The 18,660-nt window shown below is 45.9% G+C and overlaps 1 protein-coding gene across 2 annotated transcripts; it reads left to right on the forward strand.

Annotated features, from left to right (window-relative positions):
* Window positions 1–4,637: 4,637 nt before the first annotated feature.
* On the forward strand, window positions 4,638–18,660 carry LOC144094855 (uncharacterized). Of its 2 annotated transcripts, none has more exons than XM_077628735.1 (3): window positions 4,638–4,757; window positions 14,186–14,366; window positions 17,609–18,660. In XM_077628735.1, exons 1-3 carry the CDS (start codon window positions 4,663–4,665, stop codon window positions 18,143–18,145), a joined length of 813 nt encoding a protein of 270 aa, XP_077484861.1. In that variant the 5' UTR covers window positions 4,638–4,662; the 3' UTR covers window positions 18,146–18,660. The 2 variants fall into 2 exon arrangements, with proteins under 2 accessions (XP_077484861.1, XP_077484862.1); XM_077628736.1 differs by having other exon boundaries at window positions 17,653–17,919.

Below are 18,660 nucleotides of genomic sequence, written 5' to 3' on the forward strand. Positions count from 1 at the left end.
TCACGTCGTTCAAAACTAAAGACAGCATCCTCTCTAATGGAAAAAAAATTTAAAGGAAAAGACTACAGCATTGGCGAAGACTTTTCTCCTCTTCTTCGTCATGTTCGCAAACAGCTAGTTGCCCATGCGCGGTCAGTTACAGATAAATTCACCTTGCGTTTCAAAACACTAAACATCGGTCCAAAACGTTACATCTTCGACGAGACATCGCAAACAGTAAAAGAAGTGCAGTAGCAATCACCTCGGCAACAAATTTCGTCAAAGCGTTTAAAACGTTCACCGCAACCCGCTTTTTCCTTGTCAGCGTTTTTCACGAATGTTCGCAGTTTTATTTCAAAGCGGGACATCGTCTCTAACCTCGTCTCATCGTCTTCCAGCAGCTTACTAATCCTGACTGAAACGTGGCTCAACACTGACATATCTGACAGCGAAGTCCTCGCTGACTTGCCAAATTTCCGTGTTTATCGCAATGACCGCAAAGATAGGAGGGGAGGAGGCGTACTTATTGCAACCAGACAAGAACTGTCATGCACGCCCATCAACCTTTCATCAGACATTGAAATATTGCGGATCCTATTCCACTTTTCACCACAGTCAGTTGTCGTTGGCGTTTGCTATAAACTTCCTAATAACAGCCCAAATTTTCCGCACAAATTTAATAATCCATTAAATGAAATCAAAACTAAGCATCCTAACGCCGGCATTTTCGTCTTCGGTGACTTCAACTTTCCTAGCATTGATTGGCAGAACCTAACCTCTACAGGTAGCAATGAAGCAAATGAATTTCTTGATGTCTGCCTTAATTTCAATCTGGTACAAGTAATATCTGAGCCAACGCGTGTAACAGAAGACAGCGCTAATACCCTTGATCCAATATTAACCGATCATACAGAATGTGTTTATTTCATCACGTATCATCCAGGAGTTAGCGATCACAAAATAATACATGCATGCCTCGCCATTAAACCGTTGCACCGCGCAACCAATAGACAAACCATCCTATTATATGATCAGGGAAACTATGCTGCTATTAATAACGAACTTCGGGCCTCTCAAGTCCTTGTTGAACCCAAATTTCACCAAAGAACGAGTCATGAAAACTGGTTATTATTCAAAAAGAAAATTGAAGAATTGGTAGACAAATTTATTCTAAAAGTAGTCATACGAAACAGCCCTCGAAACCCATGGTACAACAGTTGTCTAAAACATCTGGAAAACAAAAAGAAACGCCTCTTCTGCTCAGAGAAATTGCATCCCAGTGAGAACGCTTGGAATAAATACTATGTGGCAGAAAAAGTCTACTTAAAAAAAAAACTCGTGTAACCAGGCGTGCTATTTTTTAGACCGACTTGCCTAAAATGCTAACAACTAACCCCCGTAAATTCTGGCAAGTCATCAACCCGCAGCACACGCGTAACATTTCCCTTGCCGATGCATCAGGTGAACCCATCTCAGATACAGACTGCGCAAATCTATTTAATGAGGCATTTTCATTTGTGTTTACGAAAGAAGCTAGCATGTCACATCCTTCAGAACCGACATCTATTATGGAACGTATGCCTTCGCTTATATTCTCGCCAACAGGAATCTCATCATTAATAGAAAAAAATGAAGCTGTCATCCTCCGCCCGCATCCACAACATCAATACCAAAATACTAAAAAAACACAAAAGATACATGTGCGTCTTTCTTGTCGTTGTTATTCACGCAGGCACTCCTCACTGGTCAACTGCCCAAGGATTGGAAACATGGTAAGGTCGTTCCAGACTGCAAATCAAGTGAAAAAAATTCGCCCTTAAATTACCACCCCGTTTTCCTAACTAGCGTATCCTGCAAAATCATGGAGCACGTCATCTATACCAATATCATGGCCTTCTTTGACTCTAACAACTTTTTTCACCCGGCACAGCATGGATTTCGCAGGGGCTACTCCTGCGAGACCCAACCAGCAACTTTCTTACATGATCTGCGCATAAACCTTGATTACAATCAACAGACTGACGTCATATTATTGGATTTCGCTAAAGCCTTCGATAAAGTACCATAAACGCTTACTGACAAAACTTTCCAGATTAAATTTGCACCCCTACATAATGAAGTGGCTTGAAGCCTTCCTATCTAATCGCTCCCAATTTCTTTCTGTTAACAATAAGAACTTTAACTCTCTTCCGGTAACATCAGATGTTCCTCAGGGATCTGTACTCGGCCCGCTACTTTTCCTAATATACCTTAATGATTTGCCATCACAAGTCACTTCTAATACACGCATGTTTGCTGACGACTGTGTAATTTATAGTGCAGTTACTAAACCCGCTAACCAAGCATCTCTTCAAAGTGACCTTAATGCTGTCCAGAACTGGTGTAACCAATGGCTAATGAAACTCAACCCTCATAAGTGCAAGCATTTATCTGTCCACCACCGTCATAATCCTCTTATTCGATCCTACGTAATCTCTAATGTGTCCATAGAACCAGCTCAGTCCTACAAGTATGTAGGTGTAACACTTTATAGTGATCTTTCCTGGAGTTTACATGTCACTAACACAATATCATCAGCTAACAGAACGTTAGGATTCTTAAAACGACATCTTCATCACGCTCCTCAACACGTAAAGTTACTAGCATATAAATTGTTCGTTAGGTCAAAGTTGGAATTCACATCCCCAGTTTGGAATCCCCATCAAGCTTATCTCATTAATTCTCTTGAGTCCGTTCAAAATCGCGCGGCCAGGTTTATTCACGCATCCTATGCTTATGACATCAGCGTTTCCGCCATGAAAACGGCATCCGGTTTACCGCCCTTATCAATCCGTCGTCGCACTTCCAGCTTATCTTTATTCGTAAAATCTTTAATAGCCCTATGCGCACCGCTCCCTATATTCTCCCTCCCCCGGCACGCATTTCACTCCGCACTAGTCATCATTTTCATGTGGCCCGTCCAGTCTCGCGCACTGTCACCTTTGATAATAATAATTGGTTTTTGGGGAAAGGAAATGGCGCAGTATCTGTCTCATATATCGTTGGACACCTGAACCGCGCCGTAAGAGAAGGGATAAGGAAGGGAGTGAAAGAAGAAAGGAAGAAGGAGGTGCCGTAGTGGAGGGCTCCTGAATAATTTCGACCACCTGGGGATCTTTAACGTGCACTGACATCGCACACCACACGGGCGCCTTAGCGTTTTTCCTCCATAAAAACGCAGCCGCCTCCTTTTTTCCCCGCCCAGCTGCAGGCTGGAACGACCTTCCAGCGACATTGCCACCATCACCTGTTCATTCAAGTTCATTGAAAATGTAAAAAAATTATGTACAATTGTAAGAATGTTTTTATATTATTAGTTCCCACCCCTTATGTAATACCCCAGTCATGGGGCCTTTAAGGAAATGAAATGAGACGGAATATACCACAGACATTTTTTTTTTATCCGTGACGAGCTATTTCTCGCGTTAGTACGATTCTTCCGCTTAAAATTAAGCTTGAGGTATATACGTTACAATTCCGCAGTTTGGCTAATGATCATCTGAGCCACACTATACATGCGTTCCAGAGAGGCCATGCAATGAACTCTGTGTTTCTTGTTCATTTTTCTCTGAGATTTGTGTAGTCACCGATTACAAACTGTTCTTAGATTACTTAGATTGCGTAGATTGCAAACTGTTCTTAGATTTAGTTTAAGGGGAAAGGATTATTGGGTTGCCGGTTACGCTGGCATTTTAATGTGAGGCCGGCTTGCTGGGTGAAGTACCACGAACATTCTGCTGTAGTCGACCATCGTCGGCCTGATTTATAGCCGTGAAGGCAGTGCCTCCGAAAATTTACGGCCAGCAAGTGTCGATCCGATTTCGAGCTGTAAACTTACTCTGGGCGTAGAAAGAGTGGCGGCGCTCATGTTCGTCTCGCCTTAAATATTACTGCAGGCAACGCGCGAAAAAGCCAAAGTGCGTCGGCGAGAGAGAGAGAGAGAGAGAGAGAGAGAGAGAGAGAGAGAGAGAGAGAGAGAGAGGGGGGGGGGGGGGAGAGAGAGAGAGGGGGGGAGAGAGAGAGAGGGGGAGAGAGAGAGATAAGTTTAATGAAAATAAGGGCAAAGAGTTCGGCCAGAAAAATGGGTATCTGGCCTGCTAATTATGGAGTGCATGTGCGAGTTAGTTTGGCTCTGGGCTATATGGTATATTACAGACACCACATAGCGAAGGGCTTCAGATGAATTTCGACCAGCCGGGAATCTTTAACGAGCACTTTAATATGAGAACAACAGGGTCATTCCCGCGCTTTGCCACTGAATAAATGCATCCGCGGCATCCGCATGGCCAACCGACTCAGCCACACATGCCGTGCTCGCTCGCAGAGCGTCGCAGCCACCGTTTCATTATTTTTTTTATTAGCTGCATCCGTAAGATTGTGCTTAGAGCTACATTTGCTTCAGTAGTCATGGACGTGGGCTACAGTTTTTACGAGTGCGATGCGCGCTCGTCTTACGACAGTAGCGAGAGTCGCAAAAACAACACGGCTGCCGACGCATATTCTTAGAAGGAGGACCTATATTGCTCGAGATTGTGCGCTCCGGGTAGCCCGCGCCTTGACGTGGAACTTTTTATCGCACCTGCATGCGAGACATGAGGGCCCTCTTTATGACTACTGGCCTCGTCGAGCAGCTGAACAAATAGCATGCATCACACTCTATTGCAGAACCGCACTTGCGTTCATGTAGTTCTCCTTTTGGCTAAAGGGCTCAAGCACTCCGTAACAGGATGCTGTGTCAGGTGAGTACGGTCGTCAAATCAATCTCCGTAGTGCACGAGGTTTGACGAGCGCGGTATGCGCTGTATTCTTCTGTGCCTGGGCATGCTTCTCCTTATGTGGTTTACGGTGGTGTGCTATATCGCTGAAACAGGCGGGTGGCATTGAGGCGAGAGAAAATGTTTGCACCCTAGCTTGAGGAACGACCGCGTGGTTTATCCATCAAAAGGAAGGTCGCCAAGCAGATATCGACGTCGATAGGGGATGGTCCAACTGGAAATAGTTGTTTTGATCGCTAACAACAGAAGCGGGGCAAAAGTTTCCCTAAAATGACTCCTGACTATTCCCGTTTCCCGTCAGACGCGTCCGCGTAGCCAGATAGAGCTCACAAGCTTAATGGGTACATGGAGTTCAGGTGACACGCGTAAGTGCAACATAAATAACGCAGAAAAAAAGGCCCTAGAATTAGCGAGATGAAATAAAGATTGACTGTCTATTTCGTCATGAATAGATGCCAAAATGACATGTAACCATGAAATGACCTGCCGGAGAGGTGTAGCGCATTCTAGGGCGGTTCATAGATGATGGCTGTCGCACTCGAGTCTTGAGAAGCCTCCACCATGAGCTGGTCTCCTCTCTCGATCGGCTTCCTTCGCCGTGTTTGGTGCGTAGCGACCCACGTTAGCAGAGCCGCCCACGCGCCGAAGAACAAGTGGCGCCAGCACGCGCTATGCAGACACCTGTTGCCCTTTCTGGGTATGCGTCATGTCAGAAAAGACCAGCAACGGCAACGCTGGGACAGGACGGCGACGCTCCGTCGACTGCCGCGTCGACCACCTCGTTGACGCCCCTGCCATAGAAAGATTCAGCATAGCACGATCCCCTACCGCCAACTGGTTCCTTGAGGCACGCAGATAACCTCGAAAGGAGCACACCTGCTACTGCGCTGGCGCAGCTGGGTCTCTGCGGAAGCGGTTCACGGCAACGGATCACGCTATGCTAAATCTCTCCAATGTTGCGGTCGTGCAGTCGACCGCGACCTATAGCGCGCGCTGGCGCCATCTCCTCTGACAGGGTGATAAGGGGAGGTCAACGCTCAAAGCGAGTGATGCAAAATTGCAGAGGGCACTTACGTGCTTTGAATGTGAAAGCACTGTCTCATCGTGAGCTCTGTAGCGAGGTTCATTAAAGATCACTTCCTTTCTAATTACACATCAAGTCATTAGCATACAGACGTAAGGAAACACATACGCTATAGTATAATAGAGAGAGACGGGCTAGTTGGTGACTATTAGTAGAGTGCATCTTGAAACCGGCGCAAAAAAAGACAAGGGGCGAGGAAGAAACCAACCGGACAGAGCGCGGAACTTCAACTGGCTTATTACAACAGTGCGTCACATTTATACAATCATCGTAATCACGTGGTAACATGACAAAAAATCATCACGTAACACTTGTGTCTTGTACACGCCTGCGCACAAGTGTTACGTGATGATCGTTTGTCATGTTACCACGTGATTACGATGATTGTATAAATGTGATACACTGTTGTAATAAACCAGTTGAAGTTCCGCGCTCTGTCCTGTTGGTTTCTTCCTCGTCCCTTGTCTTTTTCTGCGCCGGTTTCAAGATGCACTCTACTAATACGCTATAGGTTCACCTTTATTAGCCAAAAATTCGCGGTGGTTTAGCTCTGGTTAAACCTGGAGTGACGCGATAGCTACAGCTGGCCGAGCGTAACTTAGTCACGTGATCAGCCACGCCGCCGGAAGCTGCTCCGCACCACGTGATCAACCAATTGATAGCGTGGCTGCGCAGCCACAGGGTGGCGGCGCCGCCACGCTGAAGACTCGTAATGCTACCGTAATGTAGCTATCGCTACAAAACTGCGCGGTTTCGTGGTTTATGGTGTTGCGTGCTCTCCTCGCAATCCGCAGGTCCACGGCTCACTTCCCCATACCTTCAGAAGAAATATTACTTTTTTATTTCCTTTGCTGTAGATGTCATTATGTTATGGTCTCCTGCTGAAGTCATATGAGACGATGGTGATGTCACTGGAGGATTTTCGAACCACTGCTGCTGGTCAACGCCGCTGGGCTTCGTTGCAGGTTAGCCGTGTAATGCTTTCACATTAAAAAGGTATGACTCAGTGTGAAGAACAAGTGAAGCAAATGGTGAAGAAGCTATGCGTGGCGATAATTTTCAGGTACTTACACCGCTGCCGTATTAACACTGCATGGAGGAGAACTGAACGGCTTGCTAGTGAATACAAATGTCAAAGTGAAGGCACGTGTGGTAAGATAACCCTGAAACAGAAAGAACGAACCTCAGAAAAAACGCACTGGCTAAAGAAAATGATAGACAGGCCGACGTTGGAGCTCTATAGTACAAGCAAAAGTAAAACTTCTTTTTCGACGATTCGAAAAGAAGCGCTTTTCTTTTCGAGGCCGTCTGTTTGAAGACAAAGTGATACGCGCAGAAATTTGACTCCATGGGTGACATTTGCTGTTGCTGCATGCGAGACAGGAAAATGACAGAATATACTGCGAGGCCTTGCATCGACCAGCGCGCGCACGCGGACACCTCAGAGATACGAGACGCAGCGGAGTTTAGGAAGAGCCAAGGCATGCTTAACTTACAAGAAGCAGAAGCAAGTAGGAGGCGATTGGGGAATTGGCGTAGATGGGCAAAGAAAGAAGAAAATTGGCATTTAATCCCCAAAAAATTTATCACGCCTCGATTAAATGGCTATAAATAGGTGACAATTATCACCCCGTCCGTCCGTCCGTCCGTCTAGCTATCTGCGTGTCTGCATATCCTCTTCTTCAGTACGTGGCAGTCGCTGGCCACGCGCGTCCCTACAGATGCTTGCAGCGCTGCGTTCACCACTTCTGTTTTTCGTACTCTCGCTGTATACGTAATAATAATAATAATAATTGGTTTTGAGGGAAAGGAAATGGCGCAGTATCTCTCATATATCGTTGGACACCTGAACCGCGCCGTAAGGGAAGGGATAAAGGAGGGAGTGAAAGAAGAAAGGAAGAAGGAGGTGCCGTAGTGGAGGGCTCCGGAATAATTTCGACCACCTGGGGATCTTTAACGTGCACTGACATCGCACAGCACACGGGCGCCTTAGCGTTTTTCCTCTATAAAAACGCAGCCGCCACGGTCGGGTTCGAACCCGGGAACTCCGGATCAGTAGTCGAGCGCCCTAACCACTGAGCCACCGCGGCGGGGCATATACGTAAGCTCCCATTCGCTGTTTCAAGCGCCATATATCTCGTTAGCAGTCTTCGCAAACGCTCGTGGCGCAGAACAACGGATGGAAGACGAAGACGCCGATATACAACGAACATCACGAGAGGCAACCATGTGCTAGGCTTAGACTACCTAAAGAGGTTGAAAAGTGATGTCTTCGTCTGAACGCGAGAGGCTTACAGTTAGAAGACACGGCTCCTGAAGCTGCGGCGGTGGCCGATTGGCCCAAGGCATCGGGGAGCGAGGCTCCTCTATTCCAGAGCCAGAACCAGAACCGAACCAAAGGCGCCGCCACTGGTTCGGATCCCGCTCGAGACTGAAGTTCTATCCTGCTGGATATCAATGAAACCAAAATTTTAGAATATTTCGGATAACTTCGGCTTCATATCCGTCTTGTGGTTCGCTCTGATGTGCAGCTCTAGGTCCGCTATAGTTTCTTGTCGATTTTAGCCTTAATTTCACGAGAAGAGGGATTGAAAGCATTTCATGCAAAAAAAGTAAGGTGAAAAGTTATAACGCTTTTCGTAAGATACTTAATTGCGCAATTTGCAGGAACCGAGACACAACCTCTCTGTTGTTAATTACACACCTTTAAGTTATCAACAGTCTAGATTTGTATAAATTGGGCACTCAAGTTAACGCAGAATAATATCTGTATTACCCCTGTATCTGTAGCCCTGTGTCGCATCTTTGTGCGAAGTAACTCGCTAGAGAGCTTACAGATAATCGCTGACGCTAAATTAAAGTGAAGAAGCTAAGGTAATGTTTAGGAGTCTGGCAAAGAAGCAAGCACAATGGTGATTGAAGGTGACGTCCTGGGACTAGAGATAGCTAGTAATAACATCTGTGCCAAGCAGTCCCGGTTTATCCAGATTCTTAAAGACGTCTTAATGGCAAGACGCGGCAGCGTTAATGATAATTTGCTACTTACTTTCTCAATTAGTATCTTTTTCTAATTGCACACATTATTAGCTTACATAAGCAGGCATACTAAACCGCGTGAAACACGACAAGACAAACAATGTCTCCCTTTAACCATGTCGAACGAACTTGCCTCAATGTCCGAGGGATAGCGTGTCTTATACGCAACTTATAAGGGCCGTAGTTTCGAATCCCAACTGATTATCTCACTTTTTTCAGTGAAATTAATTTACTTTACATTATTATACGTTAGAATGTCATGCAACGACCACACAGCCACAATTTAGCTCGAGTTTTAATCATTTGCTTTACACAGCTAAACGTGTGACGTCACAGCCCTGTCGACCAATCATGGATTAGTGTGGAAACGCGCACGACTTTTCCTCCGCACGTCCGCACTAAATCTGTCGCGTTAAAAAAAATCAGCATTGGAATAAGTATAGTGTGTTGCCTACTCGGCAGACACTTCCAAGTCATCAACAGCTATTTACCAATATCCCTAGAAGGAAAGCCATGGTTATAAATTATAATGCCGTAAGGGCACTTTTGACAAACAGCGCCATGGCACAAGGTATTTTTGTATTCTCGACGTGGGGTCAAAGACCCGTTTGCCAAGCATTTCACCCTAGAGAAGGCGAGCACCTGGCCAAGATTAAGCTTGTAAGAAAAGTACTTCAGCAATGCCCACTTCCAGCGCTAACTTATGGTGCGAAACCTGGATGCTAACGAAACCCACGAAAAGAGACTGAAAGCAGCGAAGGGAATGATAAGAAATGATAAGCATGACGTAAATAAGAGAAAGGGAGCAGAAGGGATTAAAGGAAAGAATCACAGCAATAAGATGCTCGCTGATATGAAGGGAGCGGTGGACTTGGACGCATGTAATGCGCGCAGGAGATAATCGCTGTCTTATTTGAGCAACAGGATGGACACAACGGGGAAGGGAACGTACTCAGCGGAAGCTGGGATTCAGCTAGGATTAGTGAAGAGATTAGGAAATCCACACCCGGGGGGGGGGGGGGGGGGGATAAGATAACCGCTGCTGGCGCGAGGGTCAACCGGACAACATCTTGTAGCGCTGAGGACTTGACTCGGCTTGTGATCAAGCCCATGATAAAGGTTACTCAAGTCACGTAAAATGTATACATACGACTTCACTGTGAATCTATTAAGAGGAAGTGCGTAGGCTAACAGGCACTACGAAGCGATGAGATCGAATTTTTGAACTAACGGGAAAAGCTATCGGTAAATTTTCAAAAAGAAATATGTTCTATAATAACCAGAAATATCACTTCCTGCAAACGCGAGAAGAAGAAATGGACTTAGAAATGATGGAATGAGAGATCAAAAGTGAAAAAGAGTTGATAATATGCTCCTACCTCGGCACCGGGAGGCGTTCAGAAAGTAAAGTATAGCGCACCCAGGGTCACGGGTTTACGTTCAGCAAAGGTTTGAAAAAGAAACGGAGCAAACTTTCAAGGAAGAAGCAGACAAACGAGACCACAGTAGGAAGGTATCTGTTAGTTCCAGTTCTGGCTCCAGAAGTGATGTCTACCTTTTAACCAATGAAGAGGTGCAAACATACACATTATATTGTAACAAGATTTGCCAAAGTACACTTACATAGAGTGTGTTTCAGGTAGGAGGTATAATATAGCAAGACAGAGCACTGGAAAACTCTCCCAGTCAAAAAGGACGTCGTTAAGAAACGCATATGTACGAACTGCAAGCCCAAAGAGGTAAGTCAGAACTAAAAGAAATGTTAAAATTAATTAATGCTATGTAAGTGAGAACCGGACTTATAAGCAAATAACATAAAGGCTGAGCAAGCACTTAAGCACTTGGGCAAGCTTAAGCAGCATACATAATGTTAGTTGTTGACAGAAAGTAGATGTACACTGCAGAGGTAGATACCGCAGTGCCACTTGCTGATTTATATACGACAGTTAAAGGAGACGGAAAATTCCATACTGGTTTTCACGTCAGCCAAAGAAAACTGCAGCGCTAAATATAAACAAAAGTTGTCATGAAGAATCAAATTCCGCCGTTCACTAGGCCCCGCCGCGGTGGCTCAGTGGTTAAGGCGCTCGACTACTGATCCGGAGTTCCCGGGTTCGAACCCGACCGCGGCGGCTGCGTTTTTATGGAGGAAAAACGCTAAGGCGCCCGTGTGCTGTGCGATGTCAGTGCACGTTAAAGATCCCCAGGTGGTCGAAATTATTCCGGAGCCCTCCACTACGGCACCTATTCTTCCTTTCTTCTTTCACTCCCTCCTTTATCCCTTCCCTTACGGCGCGGTTCAGGTGTCCAAAGATATATGAGACAGATACTGCGCCATTTCCTTTCCCCAAAAACCAATTATTATTATTATTATTCACTAGTGATGTCGGTAAGTTTACAAGGAATTTTCAAAGTACATCTTCGGAAAGACGGCGGGGATACTACACTTTATATGCTTGCAACCTCCAATGCACAATGCATCATGGCCTCAACTGTTACACAGAGACGAATGAATACTAATGCAATACTAATCCATTAAAAGAGTGATGTAAAAGACGGGAGAAAATTTTGGTTCAGTTGCTTACTGTCGGTTGCTTTTATGGCATTTTAAAAGGCAACAGCTCATACAACAACGCAACTGTAGACTTCAGCTTATCCAAGGTATACATTGCTTTTGAGAAGGAGTGATAAAAAATGCATTCACGTCGTCGATCACGTTATACAGATCAGTACAGAATATAACGATCCCGTATGCACAGCCTTGATATATTACAAAGAAGAACCCATTTTTCATTTTTCTTCCCATCATTTTCCTTTCACTAGCTCGCTGCGTTGTCCTTAACTTGAGTTGAAAACTTTTCGTTAGCCTCCACGTTTCTGTCCCATAGGTGTGAATCGGTAAGATACAGCAGTTGTATATTTTCCTCTTGAGGGATATTGGGAAACTGCAATTCATGATATGAGAGAACTTGCCAAATGCGCTCCACCATATTCTTATTCTTCTCGTTATTTCACTCTCGTGATCCCGATCAGCGGTCACTAAGTAGACGTATTCCCTTACCACTTTCAGCAACTCTGCAGGGAACTGCTGTTTCCTTGCGAGGCTGTTGAACACTGCCTTACGCAAGTTATTCTTTAGACCCATCGTTCTGATCTGCCTGTCTAACTCATTGATCATGCTTTGCAGATCATATCCTGAGTGACTTAACAAGGCAATGTCATCAGCGAATTGCAGACTACTTAGGTATTCTCCATTAACTCTTTTTCACAGCTGTTCCCAATCCAGGCCTCGGAGTATCTCCTGTAAATAGGCGGTGAATAGCATGGGCGATATCGTGTCTTTCAGCCTTACATCCTTCCTTATTGGAATTTTATTGCTGACTTTATGGAGGGCTATGGTTGCAGTTGCTATAGACATCTTCCAGTGTTTTCACATAAGGATCTTCTACACCCTGATTAACGGAAAGAAATCCGATTAACGCGCTCATCTATGAGATGGGGACTAACGGAAAAGTTCAGAATGAGTACGGAGAGAGTACATGAGGCAGAACGCGCCATGAAGGAAAATGAGACACTTTGGTTTCGGCCCTCCTAACTTTTAAGCCTGCAATCAAATTAATTAGACAGTTATGTCACATGACCTGTCAAGTGTCTGCTCCGGCTTAGCGTAAGGCTGGATAGGTTGTTTTTTTTTTTTCAAGAAGAAAAAATGCAAACCGAGCCTTGCCTAACGGCAAACTAGTCAAAAAGGGGAGAATTTCTGCAGGCCACATGTTTCTCTACTGTGCAGCTAAACCGACCAAGAATCTTGAACTGGTGCGAATTCAGTTATTTCAGTTGCTTATTGGCTTTACCTTATGCAAACTTTAGGAATGCTTGCGTTTCGCGTTTTAGGACAAAATTATGTTACCAGCAGGCGACACATGTGGCAAAACGCTGGATCGTCGTGTTCCGCATGGCCTAAAGTAAAGGTAATGGCTTTGATGATTGCTCCAAATATTTACTATTACTTCATCGCTCTCTAGTATAGTGCGAACGTACAAAAAAGGAAAACACTGATTGCCGATCGGCGCGAAGAAGACACGAAGAAAGGTCTGGAGAGCATCAGGCGGCAACGGAGCCATCCAGTGTACTCGGTATTCGCAAAGACGCCCACCACAGAACAGTAAAAAAAAATGGGAGAATATTAGAGGCAGGAACTGCATAAAACTTATTTGCAGCCCGAGCGCTGCACTCTTTCTGGCTGTCAAGAATAGGTACTTGCACAACGCATTGTAACAATGGGGTTTGCTCTGTTTTGTTATTTCTTCAAACACATTAAAAAGCTCGTGTCCCCATCTTGAGAATCAACCCAATTCACTTGCCCATTCGACAGGATTGAGCGAAAGACCGACAGCTGCGGCACTAAACAGAAAAAAAAGGGTTGCCAAGAAGGCAAGAAACTCACCGGAATCATGTAGCCAGGGCGCATGCAAAGCCTGGCTAGACGGTCTTGAAAGAAAACGATGTGGGGTTTTGTCTCGGTAGTTTAGTCATTGCTTTGGCTCCACGGGGCCAACTTGGCGTGAATTCATGACGAGGATGAGTAATATCTTAACTTGGAAAGACGTATCATTTTTCCCACCCCGCGGAGTGGGAAAAATGCCGCATTGGCCGCATTGACTACGTTCTGTCTTGGCTGGTCTCTTAATGCTTGCTGAACATAATTCCAGCATGGCACCCAATGATTCGGTTGCACTTGTTTCATGATACACGCGCGTGAAGATAAAATAAAACAATGACTTGCAAATACGAATCGCGTTCCACCCTGCTCCTCTATGTGAAGCACACAGGCATCAATAGTTAGAAAAAATGAAAGAGGCAATGTTAAAAGACAAGAAAAGGGTAGTGTGGGTTAGGAAGGAAACGCGAGTTGAAGGTATGTTAGGTGAAATGAAGGTGAGCAAATCATCTTGAGATGGACAATAGCGCAAAAAAAGACAACAGGCAATATTTTCGCGTAACGCAGCTTATACCTGACAGAAGAAAGGTTACCTGGGGCGCCAGAGCATCACATGGAAAGACGAGAACAGAAAATCATCTGCCAGCGGCTAGCGAGACACAGGGCTCACCGAGCTCCAGAGTGAGAGGGATTTGTCTTGCAGTGATCCTGATATGGCTGACGATAACATTTTTTTCTGCCTTGTTGAAGCGCTTTCCGTTGCACGCCAGCAAGCTTTCGTGTGCTAGAACCAACAACTGTCCGCGGCATTTTCTTTCCACCCGTGCTCAGGATGGCGGTGAAGGGGAGTGTCTTGCTGCTGTCGGTGGTGGTCGCCTTCGTCAGCGTTCCCCTGGTGTCCACGTGTGGCGCGCAGGAGAGCGTTGGCTGCCCTCCCGTCGACGACTGGAGAGACAACGCCACGCTCCTCGCCAACCCGCTCAATTGCTCCACCTTCTACATATGCAGCCAGGTACGCACACAAGCCCAGGGAGGTACTACAAGGTTCCTCTGCAGAGCAGGGTGCCACATTGGGGTGAACATGACGACGACAGATTTTCGCATCGTCGATGAAAGTGGGTGCACAGCATGTTTACTGATTTAGGGAGCAAGCATTTTGAGAACGAAAATAGTGTCCTCTTACTCCGATACGGGTGACCATTTGAACAAATAAAGGCGGTAAATGTTTGATTTACGTTAACTAGCTTATAGGTGTTCTTATTCAAACTTCTTGTCCATGCTGTGAACGCTTATGACCTCCTCAGCGAACTTATACCAAAGTATGGAAAACAGGACTGCAGTACTGTTGATTCAAGATAAATTATCACTGCTGCGAAGGGAGGTAGCCTGAGAAGACTGGGAAAAATATCAGTCGGGAGTTTGCACCAATACATTGCGTTAATTAACATTTAAAAGGCTTAAGTGCATCGTTCATGACACCCTCTTGCCTGAGTCGTATATCTATTACCGTGCTCTGTCGTTACTGCAGAACAACCGCAGAAATCCGGAGCCTAATTGGTCTCAAGGAGCCTTCAGCAAGCATGCGCAAGTAGCTTTATTTGAAATATCGGCTTATTAACGTGTTCCATGAACCCAATATGCCACAGACAGAGGTGAAGAGGCGTGTTACGGCTGTTGGAAACCGGATCCTAACACCCGACTCGATTCACTGAGATACTGCTATGCCAAATATTCGAGAATCGCAGAGAAAACGCGGCACATCTTTCTGACAACCATTTCGAACACGAAAATGCCTGCGCAACTCTCTCAATAGCTATTTGTCATGTTCACAGTGGTTGTCATAGTTATTGGTTTGGTCTATGGGTTTAACGTCCCAAAGCGTCTCAGACTATGAGGGACGCCGCAGTGGAGGGCTCCGGGCAATTTCGACCACCTGAGGCTCTTTAACGTGCGCTGACAACGCACGGTACACGGGCCTCTAGCATTTAGCCTCTACCGAAATGCGACCGCTGCAGCTACCGCGGCGGCTCATGGTTATATAGTTCGTTTTTGTGCAGAATATGAGCCGCCAAGGAAAGGCCAAAACTGCGTTGCATGCCTTACCAGTCACACACTGGTGTTTTTATTTGCGTTTTTGGCTTTGGCCAACGAAAAGTTCTTACAAGACACCGCATGGAACAGCGAGCTCCTTAAACATCGCATAATGCAAGGTGTAGACACAAGCTCATACCAGATACACATTAGTGGCTCGCTTTCTGATTACAGTATTGATTAAACATGATCTAAGCGCATAAATGGCGGTGTTCTCATTTATTCGAATGTTCATTTATTCATTATTCATTCAATTCATTATTCATTCATTCATTCATTCATTCATTCATTCATTCATTCATTCATTCAATTTATTCATTTATTCGAACCACAAAAAGAAAAACTGGTATGTAACTGGTAATCCCAACATATGTCCGACCTATGCTCACGAAACACTGATGTTAGCCGCTACCTTTGAGAGTTTCGACAGCAATATATCACCGGAGGACGTCATGCTAGGAATCCCAAAAAGTGGCTAGCTTTCCATTGTAGGCGTATGGCTGCCTTGGGTGGATTTTAATGAGCAACTACTTCCCGATTACAAACTTTCTCCACCTTAGGGGATTCCTCTAAAACGCATTGGGCTTAAACCATTTGCGCTTCGAGTTGTTGATCAATTCGGCCTCGCCGTGTACCATCTGCTTGCCTTACTTGTTATCTCAGTTGGCAGAGCGACTGCCTCGAATAGGCGCCGGTCCTGGTTTAGAACCCCGGACCAGGACGAATTTTCTTCAGCTGCGAAGCTCCTGTGAAAGCTGCATAGATTTCCACTGTAGTATGGCTGAGGTTGGGTGGATGCTAATGAGCTCCAACTTGTGCTTGATAACTTTGCAACGCACCATGCGTTGCCTGCTCTGGCTGTGGTGAAAACCTTCTTCTCGCCGCCAAATTCCAAATACAAGATCCATGGTCACCGGACAATGGAATTATTTAAGGGCTCGAGATGTCCTATCAACGGTACATCATCCATCTCATGCCGATAACAATTCACGCATCAGATGGGGATGATCCGGTTCGGATATCTTTGTTCGCTGCTGTGCAAATGATTAATACCTTGTGGGTGGGACTCACTGCGGAGTGTATCATGAATTGCCTCCATAAAGCATGCTTTATGGGCCAAGAAACGACTGAGAAGAACCTCGGCGTGATTAAACGCATTAGACTTGCAGCAACGCGTTTGTGATGCACAGATGGCCGGACATCATTTCGCCCGAGGTGACTTCGTTGGTATGGATTATGACACGGGCATCGCAATGTTAAAAAGTGACGAAGCCATTGCACGCGAAAACAAGTGCTGCCCGACTGCCGAGAATATGATGATGACGAGGGGGTCGACCTGCCACTAGCTGCCGTGAACGCTTTAACCACAATTAGTTATATCATGTTTCAAAGTGTCTAATTGTTGGCGCTTAGAGCCTCAGCGACGAACATTAGGTATCACCGCTCTTGAAGGCTTCGAAAGCTCCGTGATACGGCCGCCTTTAAGAACTCGACGCGCATTACGAACTTTTGTAAGAAATAAATGCCAGTTTCGTTGAACTTCTTATTTTTGGCTGTAAAATCAGAAGCCCACTTACTACGAAGCTCGGAAACAACGAACGCAATATGCGTGCCCGTCAGGTTCGGTAAAAGTGGGCTCGACTGTATTTTGGCGTTAGCACTGCCCTCGTTCGTAATAAGCGAGCGTTCGTTATAACTGTGGCCGTTATAAGTGGGCTCGGCTTATAATCACCACGCAGACAGTTTCTTTTTGTACAAAACCCCTCTCTCTCTCCAAGCGCCCCACACTCCCGGTGGTTCATTTAGAGCTGCCCAATATTCTTATTTTCGCTTTCCCACTGATGTTAGCTCATTTCTGTAGGCGTGCTTGTGTGCGTTAATGTAACACACGTAGGTGGCGAACGGTACTACACACCGCGACCCACAATATATACAAAGGAACGCGTCTTGGATGCACCACTCTTCTTTGAGTGCATGCTGTCTTTTGTCAGGCCGTTAGAAGCACTCAGAAAAGTTCTGATACGACGGGTGAAAGTGCCTTTATATTTGTTCAGCTCACGCTGCAAGCATCATAAATAAGTATGCTAAATTTTTCGCAATGTAGAAGTGCGCCGAAGTGTGAGCCGTGCTGTTCATATGCTCCAATCTCTTCGTGTAATGCAGGGCACGCCCCTGCTGTTCGTATGCCCTGCTGACCTGCACTTTAGCGACGCCCTAAAGGTATGCGACTACCCGTTCAGGGCCAACTGCGTCCCCCTGCAACCAGCGCCCGCGCCGCCGACGGCCGAAGTGGTCACTACCAAGGACACCATCCTGTTCGGGAACGCTAACAACCAGCCAAATATCCTGAGCAGTACTCCAACCGTGGCAAACGTCCAAGCGACTACATCCGAAACGTCAGCTGTTGCGTCTGCGGAAGTTTTATTAGGTGACCTGCTCTCAACGCCGGTTACGGCTGCTGATTACAAGAAGTCAACCATTGCCGATGTCGATGTCGGCACTAACTTTTCCGGAGTTCTGACGGAAGTGAAGAAGAACGTGAAAGGCGCTATGAATAAAGACAGACACGCACATACTCTGCATTTCATTCTCGGCGCATGTGTTGGTGTCTCTCTAATCGTCGCGTCTCTTACGCTGCTACGCTTCCTTCGAGCACGTGAAAAGAGGTCCAGAGCGACACACTTTTGCTGCCCAAGGTAAACTGAATGTTGAAGTTATTCGGAGACACCAATGAGAATGCTGCCGGCGTTCGGGCAATGTCATCGAGGCCAACACCTACCAAGCTCTGTTGTGAGGCGGCTCGCATCAAGCTCAGACACTTCGCGCATCGATTCGAAGGCGTGTGAACTCCAGGAAAAAAACAAACGCGAGAAAGCATTGCCATTTGTGCATGTTGAACTCAATCAAACGTCACTGAGAAGAGCCGTGAAGAACTTGGGACGCGACAGAGGTCAGCCAGCGAGCGAAGAAACACGGAGGATATTGCCGGAGTGATCGTCTCGGAGAAAGATACCGCTCTAAACTACTGAACTATGCTGTGATAACCTCTGGAAGAACTGGCATCGACTTCAAAAGTGGCAATATTGGTGGTTATAGTTTTCCAGCTTAATACGTCACTCATCCACTCATTGAGCCAGTGAATCAATCATAATAATGGGAAACTGCGAAACACTCATATGCTTTGGAGTATCTTGATTGCCTTCCGCCCCCTCCCC

This window comes from Amblyomma americanum, chromosome 6, assembly GCF_052857255.1.
Source record: "Amblyomma americanum isolate KBUSLIRL-KWMA chromosome 6, ASM5285725v1, whole genome shotgun sequence".
NCBI lineage: Eukaryota > Metazoa > Arthropoda > Arachnida > Ixodida > Ixodidae > Amblyomma > Amblyomma americanum.